General features: G+C 39.7%; 1 protein-coding gene and 1 long non-coding RNA gene across 2 annotated transcripts in view; both read right to left on the bottom strand.

Annotated features, from left to right (window-relative positions):
- Positions 1-280: 280 nt before the first annotated feature.
- Positions 281-25,681, bottom strand: part of LOC149222209 (putative oxidoreductase At4g09670) — a 230,563-nt gene continuing 205,162 nt past the window's right edge. Inside the window, exon 2 of the mRNA XM_089385312.1 lies at positions 281-1,170. Within this exon, the coding sequence (XP_089241438.1) occupies positions 553-1,170 (618 nt within the window). The 3' untranslated portion in view covers positions 281-552. The remainder of the gene's footprint in view (positions 1,171-25,681) is intronic.
- Positions 8,608-25,681, bottom strand: part of LOC149222210 (uncharacterized) — a 110,893-nt gene continuing 93,819 nt past the window's right edge. The window contains exon 2 of the long non-coding RNA XR_016249416.1: positions 8,608-8,941. This is a non-coding gene — a long non-coding RNA (uncharacterized LOC149222210). The remainder of the gene's footprint in view (positions 8,942-25,681) is intronic.

Raw genomic sequence — 25,681 nt, 5'->3', positions numbered from 1 at the left:
AAAAGCGAAAAACAAGAAACTAATGGTCTCATAGACTATTTTTAGTTTCGTGAACCTTAAAATATCATTTCATTTCATTTATAATAATTGATCGGCAATAAAGTTTCAATTTAAACATGAAAATTGATACTATGAAGGAAGTGAAAATACGTTTACTAGTATTTTAAGATCCTTATGTTTCCACATATTTACATTTAATTGCTTCTATATCTAACAAAAGTGCTTGACACACAAATCCACCAATCCAGGGAAATAAAATAAAATAACGAGCTGCAGATCATTGTTTCCAATTTGATTTATTCGAATAAAATATAATTTTATATAAGAAAATACATAAATTATAAATCAGACGCACTCAATTACACATGCAAACCTCAATCCATGATGGGAAACCTGTACAGTCACATTCTGGAGTTAAATCCTATATAAGATTGACAATATTAAACTCCTAGCTTACATAGTGATGGATGACCTGTGCGATCACATTTTGGCTCCATGATGTCTAGTTATTTGTTTAGAAAAGAAACACATTCTACAAAGATGACTAGATAGTTAAGTAATTTTTACATTATCGAAGTTACTGTGAATGGATTCCATAACAGCATTGACAAGCACTTGTGTTTTCCTTGTAATGGACGGCCAGAATGGGTCAATCTTTCCATCCCCGTCTCTTATATTCTTCACAATGCTTGAAAGTTCCTCAATCATGGCAACTTCCTGAGGCACCTCTGCGATCACCTCGTGCTCCTCTGGTCTATTCTCCCAACCAAGGAAAAGTGGCTTGGGCTTCATGTCAGAAATAAACTTGAAGGATGCGTTTGTCTCTTCAAATGGAATGCATAAGTCCTCCACATGTAAAGTCCCTCTCGTGCCCTGTACAACCAAATTCATGGTCGCATGGGATAGAAAGGAAACATGGTAGGTGGCTAAACGTCCATCCCCCCACATGAAAGTAGCACCACAGCTCGTTATGACTCCTGCTGCATTAAATTTTGGTGCTGGCATGGCCCTTACAGTCTGGGGCATTTGGTAGCCATTAGCCCACAGGATTTCCCGACAACAATACCATCCTATGTCTCCCTGAGCACCTAGAGCATCCAAATCTGGCCTCGCCCTTATGTTTTTCTCGAGGAACTCAGGAGAAGCGGCATATGAAACTATAGAGTGAACCTGAAATAGGCATTTAACATAAATTTAGGACACCCATGGAGAAAATGAAAAAAACCATTCTCATATGAAGCTGAAATTTGGAAGTATATAAGCACCCTTGAGATAATAATATTTACAGTTTGTTTGGAAGTATGGTGTCCTTATGGTAACTGATTTTTAAAGATATGTTTCCCGAAAATAAAACTCACATTGTGCTGGGAAGTGCGTTAGAATTTTTCTGTTCTACAGTTTTTTTCATTTCCTGATACAATGCAAATACCTCTAATGTTTAACAGAAAACATTATACTCAAAGGTAGTGTTAAAACATAAAAAGGAAGAGCCTTCTGAATCTTTGCTCACATATGTTTTTGACATTGTAAACAAATTTTGAGAATTTGTTTCAGCTTTTGCATTTTCTATATTCTTTCTAGATACTTATAGAATCTCTTAGGCTAAGCTGCCACACTGAGGGGCATATCTATGCCATGAAAATCACCCAGTTCTTGTGCATGGCCTCATCAACATGCACTCTGGGAGTTTGGAACCATGTTTTCTGCATTAATATGAGTCCAATCACCTTGCTTCTTGCTGCTAGACCACACCCCTGTAGACTACATTTTCTATAGTTGTCAAAAACATTGTAATCTCAACATTGTCATTTGTAATAACTGTATGAAACTGATTCTGCATCAGAATCATTTTCAATTTTTGATCTGGTTTGGACCCCCAATGCTCATAGTTATTCATATGTTTCCAAGGATCATTATAAGGAAGGATTTTGCAGCAAGCTTATTTTTGTACTTCATGGACTTGGGAAAAAAAATCTATTTTAATAGGGAAGCTCCAGTAAAATTATACTACAGCATTGTGAGACCTTCAAAAATAACAGAAAAGAAAAAAAGCCCGAAAAAAAGGGCCTAAAGTTTTCCTGATATTTCATGATAATATTTCTGGAACAGTGTGCTCCAATGTTGTGAACATCGGGATCGGGATTAAATCGGCGAGGGTCCGAAATCGGAAAAAATCGAGAAAATCGAGAAAAAAAAAATCAGTAAAAATCGGCAAATACAAAAATATTCAATTTTTCCAATTTTTTTAATATCTAAAGCATCCACGACATATAAAAAATGCATTGACACATAAATATGGAAAGAGAACTAATATATAAGATGTGTAATATCATGTCTAGTGCTACATCACACATAACAGTGAATCATGTCCTGAATATTAAGTCCGGAATCCCAACTCAGTCTCACAATATGAACAAAAAATATAATATTGTATCTCATATCATGAGTCATAATGTCATATACAATGAAATAAACCAAATAAATATTACTATTGATTTCTTCTACCCCTCTTGTGAGAAAATGTAACAACATTCCCACTAGATGAAGAAGGCAGTGGGGTCGGTAGTGGACTCTGTTTTGCTCTAGAAGCTGAAGAACTAGGAGCTATAGGAGGTAAACCAAGTCCTCTACTGGTGACAGGGGTAGGTGGCGTCACCTCCTCCTCCTCTACCCCTCCACTACCTCCTGCTCTTACCAATCAGGGGCTGACTCCATGATAGGCCTCTCGGCCTCAACCCTCCATGCTACAGTGGTGTCATTCCCATCCAATGAGATGGTCTCCACATCAGGTGTCCTCTCAAGTTGCCTCATCCACAATCGAAAATTGTAATAGACATAGACCATGTCATTAAGTCGTTGGGACTCCAACCTATGCAAGGGTCATAAATTAATAAATTAATAATTAGAAAAAAATATTATGTAATGAATTCAAAAATTTAATTGGAAATTTGGAATATTTTAATTTTTAACCTGTTGCATTTCTTAGTGTGTTTTTTTCAAATACACTCTAGTTGCACTCGCATCCTGAGGAGCTACATTTTTGGTTGAGCAATCAAATGGCAAGTCTTTGGAGATTGGGTACTTTGCCACCATAGCTTCTCCACCATGCATTTACAACAAATAAAATAAACATAAGAAAAAAAATGAAAGTTGAAAGTTGAAGCAAAATCTGAACTTGAAGAAACAAAGAAATTTGAAACAAACTAAAGCTTACCTGGAATTTTAGTCTTCCTATCCACAACAACGATGTCAAAACTAAATGTGCCACCTGCCATCCTGTATATCTCCATTTTTTTTTGAGATTTCTGCACGTTCTGTTGAAAATGACACCATCCTCTAAACACAAGTGAAGAATCCATCCATGACCTCAACATCAAATAATAAACCTTCAGCATGAATGGGATGATGGATTGTATTGTTCCATCACTCATCAATCACTTCCCATAAGAGTTGTTGTTTCTTAAACCCCTCATCCCCCTTATCATCATAGTAGCTCTAAAGGGATTCTTTAGCTCTATCCATGGCCTCATACAAGTAGCCCATTGCAGACTTATCTCCACCAACTAATCAAAGAACCTTTACCAAAGATTCAGTAATGTTACACACCTCTTGCACTCCTACCCAGAAGCTTTCCTGGTATGAAACTAACCTACACATGACCTCTCCCTCTAGTTTGCGGCTATATGTTAAAGCACGTCACTCCTCTAAATGAAACATTCTCTTCACATCCCACATAGAATTCAAGAGGGATTGAAGAGATATGAAATTGCTGGCAAACCATGTAATGGCAAGATGCACCAACTCCTTGTTGTTAGTGAATGTTCTCATCAAATAAAGCACAGATGCATGATTATATATAAATTTTGTAATGCTTATTGATGATTCAACAATATCCTTGACAAAAAGAATTTTTTCTATGTCTTCTAACATCAAATCAATGCAATGTGTAGCAAAAAGTGTCCAAAATAAGTTAGTATACCTCTCCATAAGCATCTTGTCAGCAGCAACATAATTTGCAGCATTGTCTTTTATGACTTGGACAACATGTTGTTTACCCACCTCCTGAATGAACACATCCAACAAATCACATAATAATCGTGCATCTTTGATATGTGCAGATGTATCAACAGATTTCATAAACATTGTCCCCTTGGGGCAATTAACCAAGAAGTTAATAAGACTTCTACCCTTTTGATCGGTCCAATCATCTAACATCATAGTGTATCTTGTGTGTGCCCATGATTACCTAAACTCCTCCAATCTCTTAGTGCATTCAACCTTTTCATTTTGAAAAATATGCCCTCTAAACTCGTCATATGAAAGAACTTTGTAACCTAGGCCAACAATAGCAATAGCATCAATTGTGGGCTAAAAATGGATTGTTCCTAGCAATGCTAAAAAGAATATCACTCCAAAGAAGAAACTTTCCCAACAACTTGTCAGCTTCTTCCTTCTCCCTTTTTTTAATAACTGACGAGATAGATGGTTGTGCACCAAGTGTGGTTCTAGGAACAAAAAATGATGAGATAGCTACAAGGTTGGGTGTAGATGCTGATGGTGAAGTAGAACCAGTCCTACTCTCACGGTCACCTCCCAATTCTGATAGTCTACTCCCTGCTATTTGACGCTTCAAAGTTGCCTTGGACAATTTGGTTTTCTGTATTTCTTCCAATGATTTGAGAGTTCTTCAGATAATTTACGGATTTGTATTTGAGCAAAGACCTACCTCATGTCCAAGAACTTGTGCAAGGTGATACTTCAATCTGTATACCCCCGTCATATGATGCCCACATAACTTGCAAGTCAAATTGTCAAACCTTCCATCAGGTTCACTAAATTCCCACAGAGGGTCCAATTTCCTTGTCATGTTTGTAACTTTGTTGAATCTTGAGTTTTAATATAAGATTGAAGTTTGAAGTTTGAACCTAGGACACAAGAAGAATTGCAAGTTAAACAAATAAAATTAAAATTTACATACAACATTTTGAATTTTTGACAAAAAAAACGAAACCCTCAACTCAATGCAATAATAATGGCAAAAAAAAACACATTCAAACCCAAGCAAAAATGATGGAAAAAAACTAGGGCACAAAAAGATATTAAACAAATAAAACTAACAATCAAGATTTTGCATTTTTTACCAAAAATACCCTCCACTAAATGCAACAAAAAAAAAAAAAAAAAAAACAAACAAACAAAAACACACTCAAAGCCAAACAAAAATCATGGAAAATAAATGGGTGATAGAAACCCTAGAAAAACAAGAAAAAAACAAAGAAAATGGCCAAATTTGATGCCCATACCTGACAACCATGCTCTGCTAAAGAAACTTGGTCGAAACGTGATTTTTTTTGCTTTGGATGCTAAATTCCTTCACTTTTTCCTCTCTTGCCCTTGTAGATGAGTTCACCTCCTCTTTAGCTCTCACTCACGCCCTCTCTTTGCAAAATGAGCAAAAAAAACTGAAATTACCATTAAAAATTCGTTGTTTTGTGCCCCGGTGATTTTTACTAATCGGATCGCATCTTTTTCGAAAAAAATCATGATTTTTTCGAAAATAAAAAAATCACCGATAAAATTGGCCGATAAAATCATTGCTTGGAAAAAATCACGATGTTCTCAACACTGCTTTACACTTTGATTTGCAATATTTCATGACTTATCAAGATGAATTCTGACACAAAATATCTCTAGGAACATTCACTCATTCATACATGGCCCATGACATGATGCAATGCTATAAAAGATCGAATTTCCACAATTTCACATAAGAAAACAGTAAATTTCAACCTAATATAGCGAAAATCCGAGCAACATGCATGTGACGAAAGTAAATAACAAGAATAGCATTAAAAGAGAACTTACATGTAAGAAAGAATATATCCAATCATCAACATATGCCAGTAGTGAAGGTCCAAGACAAAATGAAAGAAATCCAAACATCAAAATTCATCCATTCATCCAAACTCGTCCTCCAAGAAGGATAGCGAAAATCTCACAAGAGAAGATAACCCAATCCAAGTGATGATGATGAAAATGAATCATCTCACTTTTATTTAGACACTCTCTAATAAATTTGATTTAGCTAAATTGGCCTAATTGAGCCCCTAAAATAAAATAATGTGCATAATAACAATATTTTTGGTGACAAGCCCACCAAATAGCTCAATAATACAAAAATAAGCCTCTCAAGAGGGTCAACTGATCAATAAAGTGGGTCGTTGGGCCTTTGAGGAGACCTAATGAAGTCCAAGGGGTGCCATGATGTATAAATGGACTCCAAACATAGTGGACAAGGGGTTGGCCCCTTGTTTTCCAAGCAAGAATCTGTAGTGCTCACAAGTGGGTGTGGGGCATAAATGACATCCTCATGGGTCTCCAAATGGATCGAATATGCCTTTAAACCATTTGCAAGGGCTAGAATGATGACATAAGCCCTCCCTCTGTAGCGGGAGAGATACTCTACATCCTGGAACATCTACCAACTGTATGGTGCAAATGTGGAGCCGTTGGGCATGATGAACCAAGTGCATTATCCTCATCCAAAAGGTGGAACACGAGCAATCCATGAGTGCTACTGGGGATCCATGAAGTAATCTCTGCTATGTTGGAGGCCCAAGGCTCTCAACGCTCACCCTACAAGTGCCAAGGTGGCCCTCTAGATGGCTAGGAGCCCATATAGGGAGACCAAGCACCAAATGGAGATACACTTGCAATCCTGCATAAGATCTAATGCATCCACTTGCCCTCCAGTACAACAAATCATTAGAGTAATCAAGTAAAAGGGCATACAAGTCATGGAATCAATGGGGCACTACATGTTGTCATGCCCTTCCATAGTAGGCTTTGGCAAGTACAAGTGTCTCCAAGCTCAATAGGGGGTTAACCAAGGATTGTATTAGGTGGTTCCAACCTCTAAAGGCGGTGACATGTCCATGGTACATCCCTCAAATGGTGGGTGGCAATGATATAATAATGGAGCGGAGTGGGGATTAGGGGAAATCATCCAGACCACATGTCATGGTTCATGGGTAGCTACAATAAGGGAATCCCACACCTGGGTATGCGAGTGTAGGAGGGAGCAAATCGTGGTATATGAGTTACCCTGACCTTTGTTTTTCCACCCTTCTTCATGCCTTTTTCCTTTTATTGATTTTTCTTCACAACTACTCGAGGCTCCAAGGGATGAGAGCATGATGTGTAATATGTAGCAGTGGATACCCCATTAAGGTGGGGCAGTTTATCGCCCACCAGGGATTGGGACAATCATGGGTTCCTTCATGATAGAGGGGGTTCATCTAGGGCCCATAGGAACCAGGGTGATGGCCATGGATAAGGGGTAGAGCTCATGTTTGGCTTTTGCCCATGTGCTAAATTTGTATGTCCCAACCATCTTTTGCATTTTGTGGCACGTTACCTATTGAGAGTGGCCAAATTATGCTTTTTCTTATTTTTCGTTGCATCAACCTCTGGGGCATTGTTTCAAGCCCGAACCAAGGCGTGGACAAGGGGAGGGGGAGGCTAGCCCTATGTGGACCCAGTGCAAACATGTGGACACAGATGGGAAAATAGATGAATGGGGCTAAAATGATTGGAAGGGGAGTGATGTAGGTAGTATCGGGAAGCGGGACCACACAACCAAAATTGGGATTTCCCGTGTAGTGCCAACCCTAAAGCCAATGGTCAGTAAAGGAGATCCCATGGGACTAGGATACAAGGGTAACCACGAATTGGGCAGTGTAGAAAAGAATACAAACCTAACCCACTCTTTCCGTTGAATCCCCCCACCAATCTATGCCCAAAAGTGTCCATGACAAGTAAGGAAAATTACTCAATTATACCAATGAAAAGCCATACCTTTGGGGTTGGGAGGCCCACCTTCAAACATACATTCATGACAAGTGGTTGTAAGGCGATTTAATTGTATGATAAATCCCTGTCATTTAATTTGTCAACCCAGAGGTTTCGTAAACTTAGAAGCAAACCAAAATATATGGGACCTCAGATGAAACTGTTGTAGGAAGTTTGTTTAGAATAGAAATGCATATTACAAATATAAACTATTTTGAAAAGAAAAGTTTCAGATCTATTTTATGAAAGCATATAAATGATTGGTCAATGAGATTAGTCTATTTTAGAGGACAGAAAAGAGGCTCTTGTTCAAGAGACTTGGTTGTCTTTCCACATTCCTTCTATAATAAAATTGCCAAATATCTAAGAAAGCATGATGAAATGTAACTATGAAAACATATAAATTTAGTCTAAGAAAGCATATAAGAAAGTGAATCTTGACTCTGTCCAGTCCTAGTTCATGGAGAAGAGGCTATTTTCTAAGAGTCCTAATTGTCCTTCCACATCCAAACTAATTACTGAAAGAAGATCAATCTTCACACAACAAAACATGGCCATAACATGAATTCATACTGAAATTATCTACAAGCATTTACAGCGAAGAAATAAAATGAACATCTAGAATTAAAACTAATATATTTACAACTATGAACATTACTTTACAACAAAGTGTACTTAGCTTGGTATGGGGATCCTTTTATTCCTCAATGAGCACACATGAATAGCTATCACACCTTAAGAATCAAACAACACTCATAACTCATAATTTCGCAGAAAATGATATTATTCATGTTGAATGAACAATCATAAATCTGATGCTAATGAATAACTAATAACTGTTCCTCTCCTTTGAAGGATGCTCCTCTTATTTATACATGAATTAGGGATATCTACTCAATAAATGTAGATCCCTTAAATACCTACTAGATCCATACTTGTCTCAACTTATCCTTAAATACTAGATACAAATCCTATGACACATCAAGATCTCCATGATCTTTCTCCTTGGAATATGGTCCACCTCTTGAGTTGAAATTCGAATTTGTGCATTGGAGGCCACATAAGGGTGCCTTGGAAGCTTCCAAATGATCTACACATGTCATCAAACTCAAGCCACTTTTAGGTATAAGCAAATACATGTTATTTTTCTAAATTTTAATCATAAATTCACTCTAAATACATGAAATTAATAACTTTGGAAAATGTAAATGTGAACTCATGTAGTAATGATAATGTGGTGTAATGAGGTGACAAAATAAGGATAAAGGTGAAAAATAGAGTGAAAAGTGAATATTAATTTGGTGGCCCAACATACCCCCCAACTTAAATTATTGCATGTTCTCATGCAATCTATCCTTGCAATCAAAGTTCGGCTTCCTCTACATGCAAGGTTCGGCTTCCCACCATCCGGAGCATTGTACAAGCTCTGAAGGAAAACCAATCTAAAAAAGTTATTTCCTCTCTTTTCAGTGATGACATTACATTTGAACTTCGAGCTCTCATAGTAGTGCGGATCATGCCCATTCCAGCAAGACCATTACATGCAAGGTTCGGCTTCCTCGGCTATCATATTACGGTTGTACACAAACCATTCTATAAAAACCAGGAGAGAGGGCAGCAACGGAGTTGAGAAAACATCTTTGACAGATCCATATACTTCAAAGAGGCGCACACCAAAATAATATGCAACTAAAATCGCATGTTTCTGCAATAGTGAGAAACGGAGTCCAAGCTCCAGAGGTAGCTTCTTGTGAAGATGAACAAATGCGTTTTTTTTTAACTAATTTTTTTTTTAAAATAAAATCGTTTTATTTTGTATGGTAAAAAAATTGCAACAAAGAAATTAAATCCTATTCTTTATTTCTTTTTTTTTCTTTTTTTCTTTTTTTTTAAATTAAAAATCTTTAAAAAGAAATTAATTTTTTATATTTTTTTGTTTTGTATTGTTATTAAGAACTAAAGTTTTAAAAATGAAATTTATTTTGTATTGTGTTTTTTTTTAAACTAAAATTTAAAAAATTAAATTTTATTCCTAATTTTTTTTTAGGTAAAAAAAAAATATAATAATAATAATAATAATAAAAATTAAAAAGAAATTAAATTTATTCCTAATGATTTTTTTTATTTTTTATGTTGCTTTTAAAATCTTTAATAAGAAATTGAATTTTATTCCTAATTTTCTTTTTAATTATATTTTTTATTAAAATTAAAATCTTTAAAAAGAAGTTGAATTTTATTCTAATTTTTTATATTTTTTTTGTATTAAAATCAAAATCTTTTAAAAAGAAATTGAATTTTATTCTAAAATTTTTTTTAGTGTTGTTTTAAAATTGAAGTATTTAAAAAGAATTTAAATTTTATTCTAACCCTAAAACAATCTATAATTTTTTTATTGGTTTAGGATGAAAAAAATTTAGCAAATGGAGACAAGAATATTGCAAGCCTGAAAACGTTTATAGACATCCTACTTTCTGATCCTCAAGATCATGCAAAGACGCAAGAGGAGAGCATACTTATTCGAAACAGAGAATATCACCCTACCTACTCTATGTTAATTGGAAATTACAAACTATTACGTGTAATTAAATTTCCATTGTAACCATTTGCACAATAGTGATAAAAATATATCCATTTCCAATTTTGCAATTTTAAAATGAAAATATACAAGCATGATCGAATCTAGTTTTTGTGACTGTGATTTAATGAAATAAGAACAAAAACAAAATTGATTTAACCTGGTATTTGCTTAAAACCATCGAAACCACCTTATGATAAAGCTTTAATAAGCATGATTTCCACTCTGATTCAGATCATGTTGCGACTTCTCTTTGTCCTCCTCAATCTCCTATTCGAATATTGTTCCTCATCAGATGTATAGGATTCTTCAAATGTTGATTCGTTGTTGTTTTCTTCTGGAGTAGTTAAAACACAGTTACATGTCTTACAATGGACATTTATGTCTTTGAAGTATTTTAAAGATTTCCGTTGCTGGCCCTAAAGGGCCTTCTACTCCCATTCTAGCCCCTTATCCCTCCTCCGCTCAACTTTTGCTCACCTCCCTCGGCCCTCTTTCCTTCTCGACCTCCTCTGCTAGGCTCCCCCCTCCCCACTCAGCCTTCAATCCTCCCTCTTTGACCATCCTTTCTCCAATCCATAGCCCCTAAGGGCTTGCGGCAGGCCTACAAAACCCCCTTGCCATAGGTTATGGCCTTTGTGGGGCCCACGGCAGCCCATTAGGGCCTCCCTATCCAAGACATCAAGCCTTCTAGGCTTTGATTTCCTTCCTTTGGCCCTTATTTTGCCTATCTTCCCTCCTTTCTCTCTGTGGGTGATTTCTAAAAAAAAATTGAGGTTAATTCTTGGTGAGTTTTGCAAAGAAATTGGATCTAACTTTGGTGTTTTTAGGTGCTTTGGAAATTTTTTGGCAACTTGAGCAAGTGTTCTACAAGGTCTTGGGCCTAGGGTTTGCTCTCTAAACCCTCACCTTGTCACTATTTTTCTTCATTTGTCATATTCATTTCATAACAGTGAACTAAATACCCTAAAATCATATCTAAGTGGTCTAAACACCCTAATAATTTCATGGTAAAAATTTACTAGTGTTTTGGCTACTTGGGCATTGAATACCTAGCTTAGATCTAGTCATTTGGTTGCTAGAATATATCTGCATAATTGAATAGATCAGATATGATATTTTCTGAATAACACATCCTAAGTGGGCTAAAACTCATAAAATTACATTGGCAAGTCATCAGATTATTCATTGGTCATTTTTAGTTTCATATGCTTGATAATTTCTTGGTCTGAAGTGATATATTTGTTGTTGTCATATCTATCACATAAGTGACTTTTTCATGATCAATTTGGCTCATTGTGGTTTATGCAATTAAAGTCTAGCATTTACTTGCCTTGTGTTAGATCAAAAAGTTGTTAACTTGGCACTAAAATCACTCAAACATCTAAGTTGCAAATCTTCTAATCCCATTGATGGTTTAAGTTATTTGAGCATTAAGATCTAATTGGTATCTTTGTGTTTAGCATTTAATTGAGCCGTTGTTAAGAAAATCATTGGATAATTTATCTAAGAAGCTTTGGTAACTTTGTTGTCTATCTTAAGCATTTGCATCTTAAGTTTCATTGATTATCATTCTAAGTGAGCATCTCTCAACATTGGTCATTAGCATCTCTTGCTGATATAAGATCATTGGCATTTACTTTGTCTTAGTCTCTTAAGAATCTTAAATTGTGATTGTGGGTTAAGCATTGCAATCTTGCTATCATTGAGGAGGTTTATCTTTGGACTGTTTAACATTGGCACTTAATAATTGGCACTATCTTGGTAATAATATTGCCCTTCCATTTATTGATAAGTACTCTTGTTATAAGAAGCTAATCATAACTTTAAGTACTTAAGCATTAAGCCAATCTTAAATCAAAAAGTCACTCGTAACTTTTACATAAACATTTTAGGCCTAGTTGCATTAATAATTTACCACCAAGCATAAGCTTGGTTGATAGACTTCGAGGTCCACCCTTTCTCATCTAGCTTGAGGGATTCAACACCTTTTTAGTGGTTAACACAGTGACCTTGCAGTCGTCAGAGCCACAGTCTCTGCAGCACTGTGGTGCAGGTAAATTCTCAGTGCGTACACAAACAATTTCTCTAGCCTGAGAGAGCAGGTCTACAAACAAACAATCTATGGAAAATCTCCTTAAGCTAGAATCAATTAAGAGGGCCTACCTCTTAGAACACTATTCCGCTTGGTGATGTTCCTGCTTCTTCACTCCAACTATCTTCTGTTTCCTTCCTTTGAATACCTGAAACAAGCAAAAAAACAACAACAACAAACGTGATAGCATACAATATTGTATTCAGCCTACTTAATAGGTCAAGGAACATTAAGCCATAAAGATGTAAAATAACACTTCATGTAGGAAATCAATCAATAGTTGTATTCATATAAATCAGAAAGAGATTACAACCAATGCCTTGACGTTGTTGGTCTCCTCCGACGTATCCGGGTTCCCACACTTCTGCTAGCATCTCATGGATAGCCCCAACAATGGAAGTTTTAAGGCCTCTTCCCTCTAGTCTCAAACCAAACCAAAACACACTATTCTCCCTCAAACATACACTAGAAAGCTACAAGCTATAGATGTCTTGCTGATCATTCAAACTCACTCCAAAACTAGTTTAGCTTGGGAAAAGAGAGGTTTATATAGCTTGGATGGATGGGAGATGGTTCCTCTCATCATGGGAGAAGGTCTTATCTCTTGAGTTTGTTCCATCCTAATAGGGGAAAGGAGCCCAAACTGACTTCCTCGGCTCCATCCAGCCCAACCATCTACCAGACTTCTGTTATGAAGCTTCTAGAGCTGGAAGCTTTGACTCCATATTTAAAAAACTTGCCAAAAGAGGATCGACACGACTGGAAAAGGGCTCAGTCACTCCGTACGATGCTAGGGCTAGTTTTAATCTCTGCAAATCAGCGCGAGGAGGAAATTGGTCAGTAGCACCGGTCTTGTAAACTGGGATAAAGAGAAGATTCCTGGGAAATGATGTAAAGGGGAATTATTCTGCTCATGAAGAGGGACATACTAAGAGTTTCTTCATGATGGGAAAGCATGTCGGGTTCACTGTAGAGGTTCTCCAGGATCATGGACGAGGAGTACAGGGATAGTGACAAAATGTTGTGTAACAAATGCCCCCTAAAGCGTGAAGGCGGAACTAGAGTGAGGGTTGAAATGCTTTACAAGTGGATGCAGAGAACCAGAGTCCGTCGTCGAAAAACCTGCAAGCAAGCATGGATACATATACATCACTGAAAGCTCTGAGAAATGATACATGAATCGTGGGATGGACGCAGCCATACAGAGAATGACCATGTAAATGGATCCAAGGCATGGGCGCAGCCATCCAATAACGAGAAGGATAACATATATCATGGTATGGTCGCAGCCATCCAATAATGAGAAGGATAACATATATTATGGTATGGTCGCAGCCATCCATCTGAAAGAGACATGTATATCAACATGATCATGTCACATCACCTTGCAACCTGCACTTGTGTAATCTGAGCTTAGGGTCTTGAACTCCAAACGACCCGATCGAAGTACAAATCCTAACATGTGAATGAATGTGTTGAAGGAGAACATGCTAAAAAATCGTTTGATTACCGGTCAATGATGTGCATTGTTAACAAGCGCGAGGGAAACCATCAATAATGACAATGGTTGTCAAGGTACCAACAACACAATTCACGGAATGTGAATAAAGGAACTGAAGTCGAACACCCGTGAAATCACCCAATCAAAAGCTAATGATGTGAGCTTGTCGTCGAGTGCGAAGAACTTGCCATTAGGGCATGCAAGCTCTAAGGTACTGGAAGGGAGTCTCTCAGCCAACTTCCTGGATAATGAGCTGAAGCTGACAAGAAGCGACCGTGTCGAAGGAGAGCCATGATGTACCCCACATCATCGACACGAGACAAAGGGATGCAAATGATTTCAAATGATACAGAGAATCAAGATTAAGAGTAACTACAGAAGAACTAACTCTTGAACATATTGGTGACACGATTTCGGAGTTTGGCAGCTTTTGGATCCATAGGATCGGTGGTCATGATGACGTGGCAGAGATCAAATGGAAGGCAAAAATAAACGGCCCAACCCAGGACGATCAATGACAAAAAGGAAGATATCCCAACCCGACACGAAGCAGAAAATGTCATGTTCAAGAGTGAGCTGCCGACACGACTGATAGAATTTCCAATTTTCCCCCACCATTTCTGGCAGGTAACCCAATTATTTTTTATCGCAAGCTTGAAGGGTATAGCATGTGCTTGCACTGTAAGTTCATCCTTCGGGCAAATCTGACCTAGTAAGTTTAATGAGCCCTAGGAAGGAGAAGCTCACGTTCATCATGGGGACGAATCCAATGTCGTTTAATATTTTAACGAGTCCGACAAAGGTGTAACTCAGTGTCTTTTTCATTTTTAGAGAGTTTGAAAAAGACACAGAAAAGAAAACTCCACATGGTCCCTTTTCGTACATTTGTGTCTCTCGAGCCCGAAAAGGTAGAAAACAATACATGAGAGAACCGCTTGACCATTTCAGTCAAGGAGTACATTTTTCGTAAATAGTTCATCCCAGCCCGAAAAAGGGGTAAACGTATACTGGGCGAACGACGTTTCGCAGCCTTTAACGAGTTCAAAATGACAAAATCTCTGCAAATTTTTCATGTTTAAAGAGTCAAAAAAGAGCTTGAAAACGAACCCCCCATTTTTATTCTCTTTTACGAGTCAAAAAGGGAAAAATACTCGGTGATCTTTTCATTTGAGTTTTACGAGTCAAGAAAAGAGCTTAAACGTGACTCTAGTATCATCATCGATAATCCGTCACCTGTCACTGCACAAAATGGTAAATGCATTATCCAGCTTCTTAGGCAAAATAGGTCAAAAAATACTTTAAAACCCTAATATTTCATGAAAAATGAATAAAAGGAGGAAAAAGTAATTATTTTTTACCATTTACCATTTTACCTTTGTGTGAAGAGCTTTTTACCCACTTGTGCCCTAGTTTTTCTGGAGCAGATTGCGGGAGATCCGGGAGGCCATTCGTCGAGCCATCAGTTGCAAGTAAGAGCCAAGACCTTAAGCTCCATTTTCATGCTTATTTTACCTGTTTTTAACCATTTTTTGGATTTTTTGAGGAGGTTTTGTCAAAAAAAAATCACCCTCGGTCAGCGCGATTTCCGGGCACGGAATCGCACCAATCGGGGGCTATGAATACTATCAAGCGCGCTGTCAGCGCTATTGTTTTTAAAACAGTCGCGTCGGCGCCGTGAACAAAAAAAATTCAAGTTTTTTCTTAATTTGTCCAATTAAATCCAAATTTTTCAGGCCAAAGATGTTTATTGACTTGATTATATGGTTTTTGCAGGGAAAAAATCGTAAAAAATGGTGGATTGGAAGGAATGCGAGCATGAGGACATTGACACCCAAGCAATGGCAGATCCAAATTGCTTGAATGCTTTGAGGAACTGTGGGCTCCTCAAGTTCTTCCTCGCACTAGGTCTGCGGGCTCAACCCGAATTGCTACACTATTTGATTAGTCTCTGGGATGTGAATCGAGAAGTTTTCATGATCCGTGACCAAGAACTGGAGTTGGAAACTTCAGACATTTATTTCATCACAGGACTGTCCCGAAGAGGGGAGCCAGTCAATCTATATGGGTCAAGGCCTATTGGGGCAAGTGTGACCATGTTACTTGCAGAACACTACCCAAAAGCACTCAAATCAAAAAGTGGCAAGATCGAGATCATGACTGTTCGGGATCTTGTGTTGAGAGTGTTACTGTTGACCATAAACAGAGTGGCTAGGGCCCAAGCGCAGCATGAGACCAACAAGTCGAAGTTTCAGTATGCTATCGACTGTACGGCGCCCACTATCTTCAACTGGGCGGAAGCTATGAAGGTCAACATGAAGCGCCAGCTATCAAAAGCTAAGGCGGGAAACCTGAAGCAGTTCTGCTATGGGTCTGTTCTAGTGACCTTCTTCCTGGAGTGGGTTCCACTGTTTCACTACCAGTTGGCTAAGGTGGAACCGCCATTGCCATGAGACCCACAGATGGTCCGTTGGAGTGCGTTGATGCCCAGGATTACCAGGGGCCAACAGATGTCCTATAAGCCCACCTTCTTCTCGTGGCTACGACGACAGCTGATCGTAATGAACAGTGTTGCGGGGGAGCGCCCACCCCCCCTCGAACCCGCTCCCGAAGCATGCTCCGGGCGGGAGCGACTCGGGAGCGGGTCGGGAGCGCGCTCCCAAAATCGCTCCCGTAAAAAAATTACGCTCCCTGGTCTGTTAGCGAGCGACTCAGGGAGCGATCGCTCCCGCGCTCCCGGAGCGTTTTTTAATGCCCGGGAGCGATCGAGGAGCGATCGCTTCCCGATCGCTCCCGGGCATTAAAAAACGCTCCGGGAGCGATTTCAGCCGGGCCGGGAGCGGTTCGGCGGAAAAAAAATCCGCCGGACCCGAAATTTCCAAAAAATTTAGAAATTTTTTTTTATTTTATAAGCCCAATGGGCCAAAAAAATTTCATTTCAACTTCATTGAGCAAGAGATTGAGAGCTGGAGCAAGAGCAAAGGAGCAAGGAGCAAGAGCTGAGGAGCAAGGAGCCAGAGCTGAGGAGCGAGGAGCAAGTGCCAAGGAGCGAGGAGCAAGCCTGCAGAGGTAAGTAACTTAATCATTTAGTTAGTTTAGCTGGTTAGGTAGTTAATTTGGTTAGTTTAATTTAGCTGTTTGAGTTTAAAGATCATGTATTTAAATTAAATTAATAAATTAAATGAATTAATCCCAATAAACTAAATTAATTTGCAGATTCAAGACTCAAACCCTACAAACATCAAACACCATGGACCTGGGGATATTTATTGGCATTTTCCTCTTCCTGGTCCCTTTTATGGTTATTATGGTGGTGGAGAGTAGGAAACGGAGGGGGCCTGAAACTGAAGAGGTGGGTGAAGAAGCCGGAGGAAGTCAAATGGGTGAAAACCCCAGTGAGGAGGAGGTGGAGGAGGGTGAACATGACCCTCAAAAAACTAAACAAGACCAAACTCCATTGTGGAAATATGTTCACAGGGCTGAAACAGGGAGAGGGGGTGGAACCACTAAATTTCATTGCCCCCATTGCAACACTGATTACACAGGCTCATACACCCGTGCTAGAAGACACCTCTGCGGGAAAAGGCCATGGGATGGAGAGAAACAAATAGGAATCAAAACTTGTGCAGCGGTGTCAACAGCAAATAGAGCCAAATACATAAAGGAAGAGGAGGACGCCCAATACAGAACAAAAAGATCAAGGGGTTTCTTTGAACCAATCTCACCATCACAAAGAACTCCTTCAGCATCCTCCCAAGGCAGTGGATATGGACATGGAGGCACAGGGTCATCATCTTTAAGGCGTAGAACCATATCAGATTTCCTTGATGAGGGGTGTAGGAATGATGTGGATTCAAAAGTTTACAGGTTCCTCTATGCATGTGGGATACCATTCAATGTTCTACGCTCACCTTATTGGCACGAAATGGTTTCTGCCATAAATGATGCCCCTAAAGGATACAAGAGCCCTGGGTATGACAAGGCAAGAACTGTTGGCCTTGATCATGAAAAAGCAAAAATATCACATTCTTTGAATAAAATGACAAGTTCTTGGACTGACAATGGGGTGTCCATTGTATCTGATGGATGGACAAATGTAAAAGGCAAGCCATTGATAAGTGTTCTTGCTGTGTCTGTTAGTGGTCCCATCTTTCTAGTTGCACATGATTACTCAGACAAGTTCAAGACCGCTATCAACATTGCAGAAGCATTGCTTGAAACAATTGAGCGTATTGGCCCATACAATGTCATCCAAGTCATCACTGATAATGCTCCTAATTGTAAGGCAGCGGGAGCAATTATTGAGGATAAATACCCGAACATATTTTGGTCTGGATGTTTGGTTCACACATTAAACCTTCTGTTGCATGATATTGTCAAAAACAAAAATGAACAATACCAATGGATTGGTGATTTGTACAAGAAAGGGAAAAAAATGATAAAATTTATTACAAATCATAGCAATACCCATGGCCTTTTCCGCAGTCACTCGAGATTGGAGTTGCTGAAGATTGCGAGGACTAGATTTGGTAGCTATTACCTCACCTTCAGGCGCCTTTTGAAGGTAACAGAGGCATTAGCTAGCATGGTATCAAGTCCACATTGGCAGGTGTTAAAGGAAAGGGCTACAAATGTAGCTGACATGGCAGGTTTTGAAACGGTGGAGGAGGCCGCTCTTGATGGGCAGTTTTGGACAACTGTGAGACAGGTATTGGATTTCACCAAGCCAATTTATAACATGATTCGGTTTGCAGATACAGACAAACCAGTGATTGGCGAGGTGTATGAGCAAATGGATACCATGTTGGGGGAAATAAAAGACATTGTTCATAATAAAGATCCCAACTTGTACAAACTGATTCATGATTGTGTGTGTGAACGGTGGAATAGGCTTAACCTTCCACTACATTGCTTGGCGTATATCCTTACGCCAAAATACTACTCTCAGAATCTTGGTTGGGCAAACCTGCAGCAGGGGGTGGTGTTAGGACCAAACCCCATTTAGATCAAGAGGTAACTAGAGGATATCTGGAAGCATTAGAAAAGTTGGTGCCTGACAGGGAGGAATGTGCAGCTGTGCGCCTTGAAATAGGCAGATACTTCAGTGGCAGTGGTTTGTATGGTAACTTCCATGCAATGGACGACAAAGATAAATTTGATTCTCTCACATGGTGGGAAACATATGGCGGCCACGGACTTTTGCCAAAATTGGCAAAAAAAGTTCTTTCACAGGTTGTAAATTCTTCTTTTGCAGAGAGGTGTTGGAGCACCTACAGTTATATACATAATGTGAAAAGAAACGGACTCAACGAAAACCGAGCAGAAAGGTTGGTTTATGTGCACTACAACTTGAGGTTGTTGAGCCATTACTGTGATCGGGCTAATGAAGATCCCACATATAAAATTTGGGACAATCACCCTGAGGACGACAATTTGGAGGATGGCATTGTACATATTGAAGAACTAGAAGAGGAGCTTGTACGGGATGAAAATGAAGCAGCTGCAGCAGCCATGCCACCTCCACCTCCACCATCCAGTAGCAGTTCTCGGGGCCCGAGTCTTGTTCCATTGCTGTCGCCACCTCCATCGACACCCTCGCGTGGAGGCTCTAGTTCTGGTCGTCGGTCTGTGCGGGAGACTCCTAGAAGACCACCACGACCTGCTTATACTCTTGGAGACTCTCGTGGCAAGGGCCACTTGTAGATTTACAGTTTACTGGTCTTTTTTAGTTTCTATTAGACTTTAGTTTTCATAACTGTTGAGTTTTGAGTCCTTGACTCTTGACTCTTGACTCTTTCATATCATTATGACATTATGATATTTTTTGTAAACATTATATCACTGTGACAATGAAAATTTGAAGTTTGAAGTTGGGCCTTGGCAATTATAACTCATTGGTAATGATTGTGAATTATGAATATGATGCTTTGTGAAAGACTAAAGTTGTTTCATTTCATCTCATTATTCATGTTTCATTTTATAAATTTTTAACATTTCATATCATGTTAACAGTTAGAAGTTAGGACTTAGAAATATCTTCGATATTACTTCTTGTAATGGTTAAACTTGGCTTACAAGTACAACTTGTTACTTTGGTGATCAATGATGATAAATGTTATTGAATTTTCAATTCTAAAAGCTTGATGTTGAAACTTTAATATTGAATTTGATGAATCATGATTTATAAGACTCAATATGTTGCAGTTGTAATATGTATTTTACTAACTTGTGGACATGGTTGATGACGATTATAATTTCTAGATGATTGATGTGATATGGTTCAATGATCAATTTATGTTTTTTTATGTTTTTTATGTCTATTTCATCATTCTACATGTTTTTGTTGACATATATGTATCAAAAATTAAAAAATATAAAAAATATATATATTTTTAAAAAATCGCTCCCCGATTCGCTCCCAAACCGGGAGCTTCTGAAAATGGTCGCTCCCGCTCCCGCTCCCGCTCCCGCTCCCCCTCCCGCTCCCGCTCCCAAGTAACATTGGTCTGATTTAATTTTATAGTGTTGTTTTTATTGTTCGCTTTGCATAGCACTATTTTTCCTAGTTTGGAACATTACACCTCCCCATTGATGTGACCTAGTTAGAGCATCTCTGTCAAGCAGAACTCACACTTAGACAGTTTCGCATAGGACTGATGCTCCAAAATACGCAACACTGTCTCTAAGTGCTGCAAGTGCTTCTCCCATGTCCGGCTGTAAATCAAGATATCATCAAAGAACACCAACACAAACTTTTGCAACTGTCCACGAAACACGTGGTTCATGCAGGACTAGAAAGTGGCTGGTGCGTTGGTTAGACCGAAAGGCATAACCAGAAACTTGAAGTGCTTATAGTGGCACTTGAAAGCGGTCTTAGGGACATCTTGGTCCTTAATCTTGATTTCTTGGTACCCTGAACGTAAATCAATCTTGGTGAGGAACTTCAGCCCCCTCAACTCGTCCATCAAGTCATCTATGTGTGGGATAGGGTAACAGTTCTTCATGGTCTTCTTGTTAAGGGCCCTGTAGTCAATGCACATTTGTAGGGACCCATCCTTCTTCACCAGAACAATTGATGAAGCAAAATGGTTGGAGATAGGCCCGATGTGTCTAAGCGCCAACAACTCATGCTCTCTCTATCTAATCTCGATATGCCTTGGGATGTCGGTAAGGGGTAGTAATCACAGCCTATACCCCCGATTCTAGCTCAATGGTATGTTCAAATCCTTGGTTAGGTGGTTGACCTGGCAGTGTCTCCAAACACTACTAGGTACCTGTCCAAAATGGCCTGTATATCTGGGTGTGGTGGCTTGGGTTGACCCCCAGCCTTTGAAACCCTCAACTCTGTGAAATTTTATCTATTGCAACTACTGGAAATTATTCTTCTAACTCAAAAATTAATTATGCAGTTTATTTGCTACGACAAATAACGAATAAAATCACCGCTGCAATTTTCACCATAAAAACGTTGCGGAAAATAAAATACTATAAATTGAGAAATTCTAGCACACAATGATTTTGACACGGTTATTTTTGGACAAATGTCCCCGGAAAAACCCAGTGTGGAAACACTGGTGCAGTAGTGAGGGTTTTTATTATTAATATTTAGCAGTAAATCCGAGTACAATCTGGATGCTGAAAATTGGCAATCCACAACAAGAAAATCTGGCAAAGATATACCCTAAGCAACCTCAGCATTCGTGTTGCTTGTACTCATTCCATCACACGCGCGTTCCCGCACTCGTGTGTTCCAACACTCGCGCGCTTCTGGGTATAATTCAACCTCTTGCTGCTGGCCTCTTTTCTTCCACCTGCTACGCACCCTCTGGCTCTATCTTCTCTGCTGAGCTGCTACTTCTGAGAAAATCAAACTGCCTAGGCAACTAAGTATTTGCACTGGATGATCTCTCCATCACCACATCGATTTCCTCTTATAATCCACTGTTGGAGCGCCAACAGCCAAGATTAAAACTTAATCAATGGCTAGGATCATCTCTGGATCGATCTGTGTGCGTTTCTAGATGAGTCTTACCTTATCTCAATTAATACTGATTAATTAACCATATTCCCTAAGTTTAGACTTAGGAAATATTTAAAAATCGGTTAATCATATAATTGAGATGCTTCTAGGTGGTATTTCTAGAAATGGTTTCTGGGTTTTGGAGATCTCATGTATTCTAGCCTGTCCACAAAATTTCATGGCTAGAACACATCCGATACTACAAAACTAACACTCCCTCTTAATGAAGAATGTGCTATAGTGCTCTACTGCACATCCTGTGACAACATCCTGTCTCTGCATCATCTCCTGTCACGCTGCTGATGTCTGGCCATATTGTCCACCAACCACCGCGCAACTCTGATTAATGCTGCAGCTGTGCTGCTACTGACCCTGCTGAACAACTGCCAACACTGCATCTGCACTGCAACTCCCTCTCATGTGTTGTTGTTGCAACTGCAACAACTACAACTGAGAAGCATCCAAAATAGCTTGTCCTTGCGATTGAAACGGGTTCTCCACCATACCCATTTGTTCTCTAAAATAAACGAACTTAGCTCTCCCTAGAGCTTTTGTGAGTATATCTGCAATTTGCTCTTTTGTGGGAACATATTGTCGCTGGATTGCTCCTCGTTGTACACAATCTCTAATGACGTGACACCAAATATGGATGTGCTTTGAGCTATCATGAAACACTGGATTCTGAGAGAGATTTATGCAACTCCTATTATCACAATAGACACTGGCTGCCTCCATCCTCTTACTGAACAAGCTCACTAGTAGTTTTCGAAGCCATATAGCTTCGCACATAGCTGTGCAAGATGCTATGTACTCTGTTTCTGCAGAGCTCAGTGCTACTGACTTCTGCTTCCTACTACACCAAGAAACCATCCTTGATCCAACACTAAAGCAGTACCTAGAGGTACTTTTCTTGTCCACTGAACTGCTTGACCAATCTGCATCTGTGTCCCCACAAAGTCTGACGTCATCCCCTCAAGTATATCTCAATCCATACTCCACTCTGCCGTGAATATATCTCAGAATATGCCTCATTACTGCCCAATGTACCCTCTTCGGTTCTACCATGAACTAACTGAGGGTATTAACTGCGAAGCAAATATCTGGCCTAGTGTTGACCAAATACATGAGAGACCCAATAAGCTGTCTATGCCAGGTGGGGTTGACATCCTTGTCATCTGAAGCATCTATCTTCTTCCAGTTGGTGATCATGGGTATATGTTGATTTCTGGTAGCATCGGATGTGCTCGAAGTCTCAAATTTTGCAGGGAGGTTTGAGCACATGTATTTCAAAGAACCCAAAAAGCGTTTTGGAAATTCCACCCGGAGACAGTTTTATTAAAATAATTAATGATTTCTAATGGGAACCTAAGTCTAAACTTAGGAAATTAAAATAATTAATGGGTATTAATGTAACTATGGGTGTTAACTTCTAGAAGAAGACGGGGATCAAGCAGAAATGGTCTTAGCCATTGATCAGCTTCTAATCTGGGTTGTTGAATGTCAACGAGAAGATTATTCAAGGAGGCCTGAGGTCATTTGGAAGAGATACAGACAGTTGATTAGTGAGATCGAATTGCTGAAGCTAGAGGTAGCGCAGTGATTTGTAGTGATCAAGCAAAGAGGGGCAGAAGGAGTTTTGGCTGGAGGATCTTCTCTAGAGCCAAGGATACTTAGCAGAGAGGCAGAGAGACACACAGAGGAGGCAACACATAGGCCAGAGAGGGTGATGCAGAGCCAGGAAGGCCCCATGTAGGGCCCACACAGAGCAACGTAGAGCTTCCTACATAGAAGTCTGAGATTTGCTGGGAGGCTGATGTTTCTGAGCCGAGAGGGCTGGAATTAGCTCCTGGGAAGCAAATCAATCTCCAGCAGAGGTGACGCAGGGCCTTAGAGGATGATGCAGGGCCCATACAGGGGCAACACGGAAGTAGCAGGGGACTCGTTGGTTCAGTGGTCGGGTCAACTGAGACTTGCAATGTAGAGTGAGGTAATCTCACTAGTTTCTTTTGCCGAGCGATATTCTCTGTAACTGGATTGCCAGTAAGGAATCCAGTAGTCGTATTCAAAAATACTTCAACTTAATAATAAAAACCCTTATATCTGCTGCACCGGTTTTCCCGCATTGGGTTTTTCCGGGGATGTTTGTCCAAAAATAATTGTGTCATTTGTGTTGTATCTTTCTCTATTGTTCAATTTCTTGTTTCGACATATTATTTTAATGGTATAGGCTGCAGTGTATGTATTTCGATGTTTGCCGTAGGAAAGTGCAAATAACTTGGTCATGTAAATCTAACAAGTAGAAGAAATATCATCAGTGTTGTAGTAGGAATTCCCAGGTGTAAGGAATTTTCACATGGTATCATAGCAGTGCAGGTGAAGCAAGAAGAACAATGCCATAGATCCCAACGTTGAGCATAAAAGGAGATCGAAATTGCTGCAAGAGTCAGCAGTTCGAATCCCTAGAGGGTTTTGTGCAATCCAAGCTTGAAGGGCTGAATTTCGAGGCAATTTCTCTCTGAGTGAGTCGACAGAGAGAAGAGCTTCCAGATCGAAATCTTGTCGTGGTAGAGGGAGTAGTGCTGAAGCCTCAGTGTAAGGAGGAGTTGCTGGGACACAGTTTTTCTGCAGGTCGTTTTGCTCGGTAGAAAGACGTTAGAACAGAAGAGAAGCACAATGAGGGAATTCTTCCTTAGTAGACTTCTTGCCAAGAAGTCTGTTTTCTTATTGTCTGAGCAGTAGCAGTAGGAAGCAGAGAGGAGCAGTTAGATATTTTTGTGGCAGAGATGGAAACCAGTGGGCTGAGAGATCAGGACAGGTTGGATGGAGCATCCAACTACGTCATTTGGAAGGCAAGAATGTCATTCCTTCTAGATGAGCATGCTCTCAAGACCTATGTCGACAGCGTGGTGGCTAAGCCTGCAGATCCAGATCCGCTAAAGAAGTATCGAGCAGAAATGGCGAAGGAAAAAAGAATGATCCGTGATGGAGTGAAGGATCATGTGGTCTGTCACATAGCTACAGAGGGACTGCTAAGGAGATGTGGGATGCATTGTCTACGTTGTATCAAGGATCTTCTGAGCAGCGAAAGGTGTACTTAGAGCAGAAACTGAGATCTGCACAGATGCAGAATGGGGAGCGCATAGATCCGTTCCTCATGAAGCTTCAAGAGGCCTGTGATGAGTTAGCATCTGTGGGGTTTATGCCTCAAGGGTCTGAGTTGGTTAGATTGACCCTCAATTCAGTCTCAGATGAGTGGCAAGTCTTTGTCCAGAGTATCCTGAGCAGGGCGACTTTGCCAAATTGGGATGAGATGTGGGCAACTCTTAAGCAAGAGGAGCTAAGGAGAGACTTGGTCAAGTGTAAGCTTGACGAAAGCAGCAACAGTGGGTCGAAGCCCAAGGAGGAGGATGAGAATGCAACCCTTGCATTGAAGGGACAAAAGGAGCATCAGAGGTGCAGGAAGGACGTCTCGAGATCAAATGCTTCAGGTGTGGTGAAATGAGTCGCTACGCAACACAATGTCCTCTCAGGAAGAAGGACAAAGATGAGAAGCACAATCCGAAGGCTGCACCCGCAAAGATTGAGGAGTTTGCCATGACAGCTAAGACACCTCTAGGAGGGAGGTGGGCTGATTTAGAGCTG

This window comes from Pinus tabuliformis, chromosome Q (genome assembly GCF_031772625.1).
Source record: "Pinus tabuliformis cultivar Carrire ecotype Pingquan chromosome Q, CPIR1, whole genome shotgun sequence".
In the NCBI taxonomy this organism is placed as follows: domain Eukaryota; kingdom Viridiplantae; phylum Streptophyta; class Pinopsida; order Pinales; family Pinaceae; genus Pinus; species Pinus tabuliformis.
This window is presented reverse-complemented; position numbering and strand designations above follow the sequence as displayed.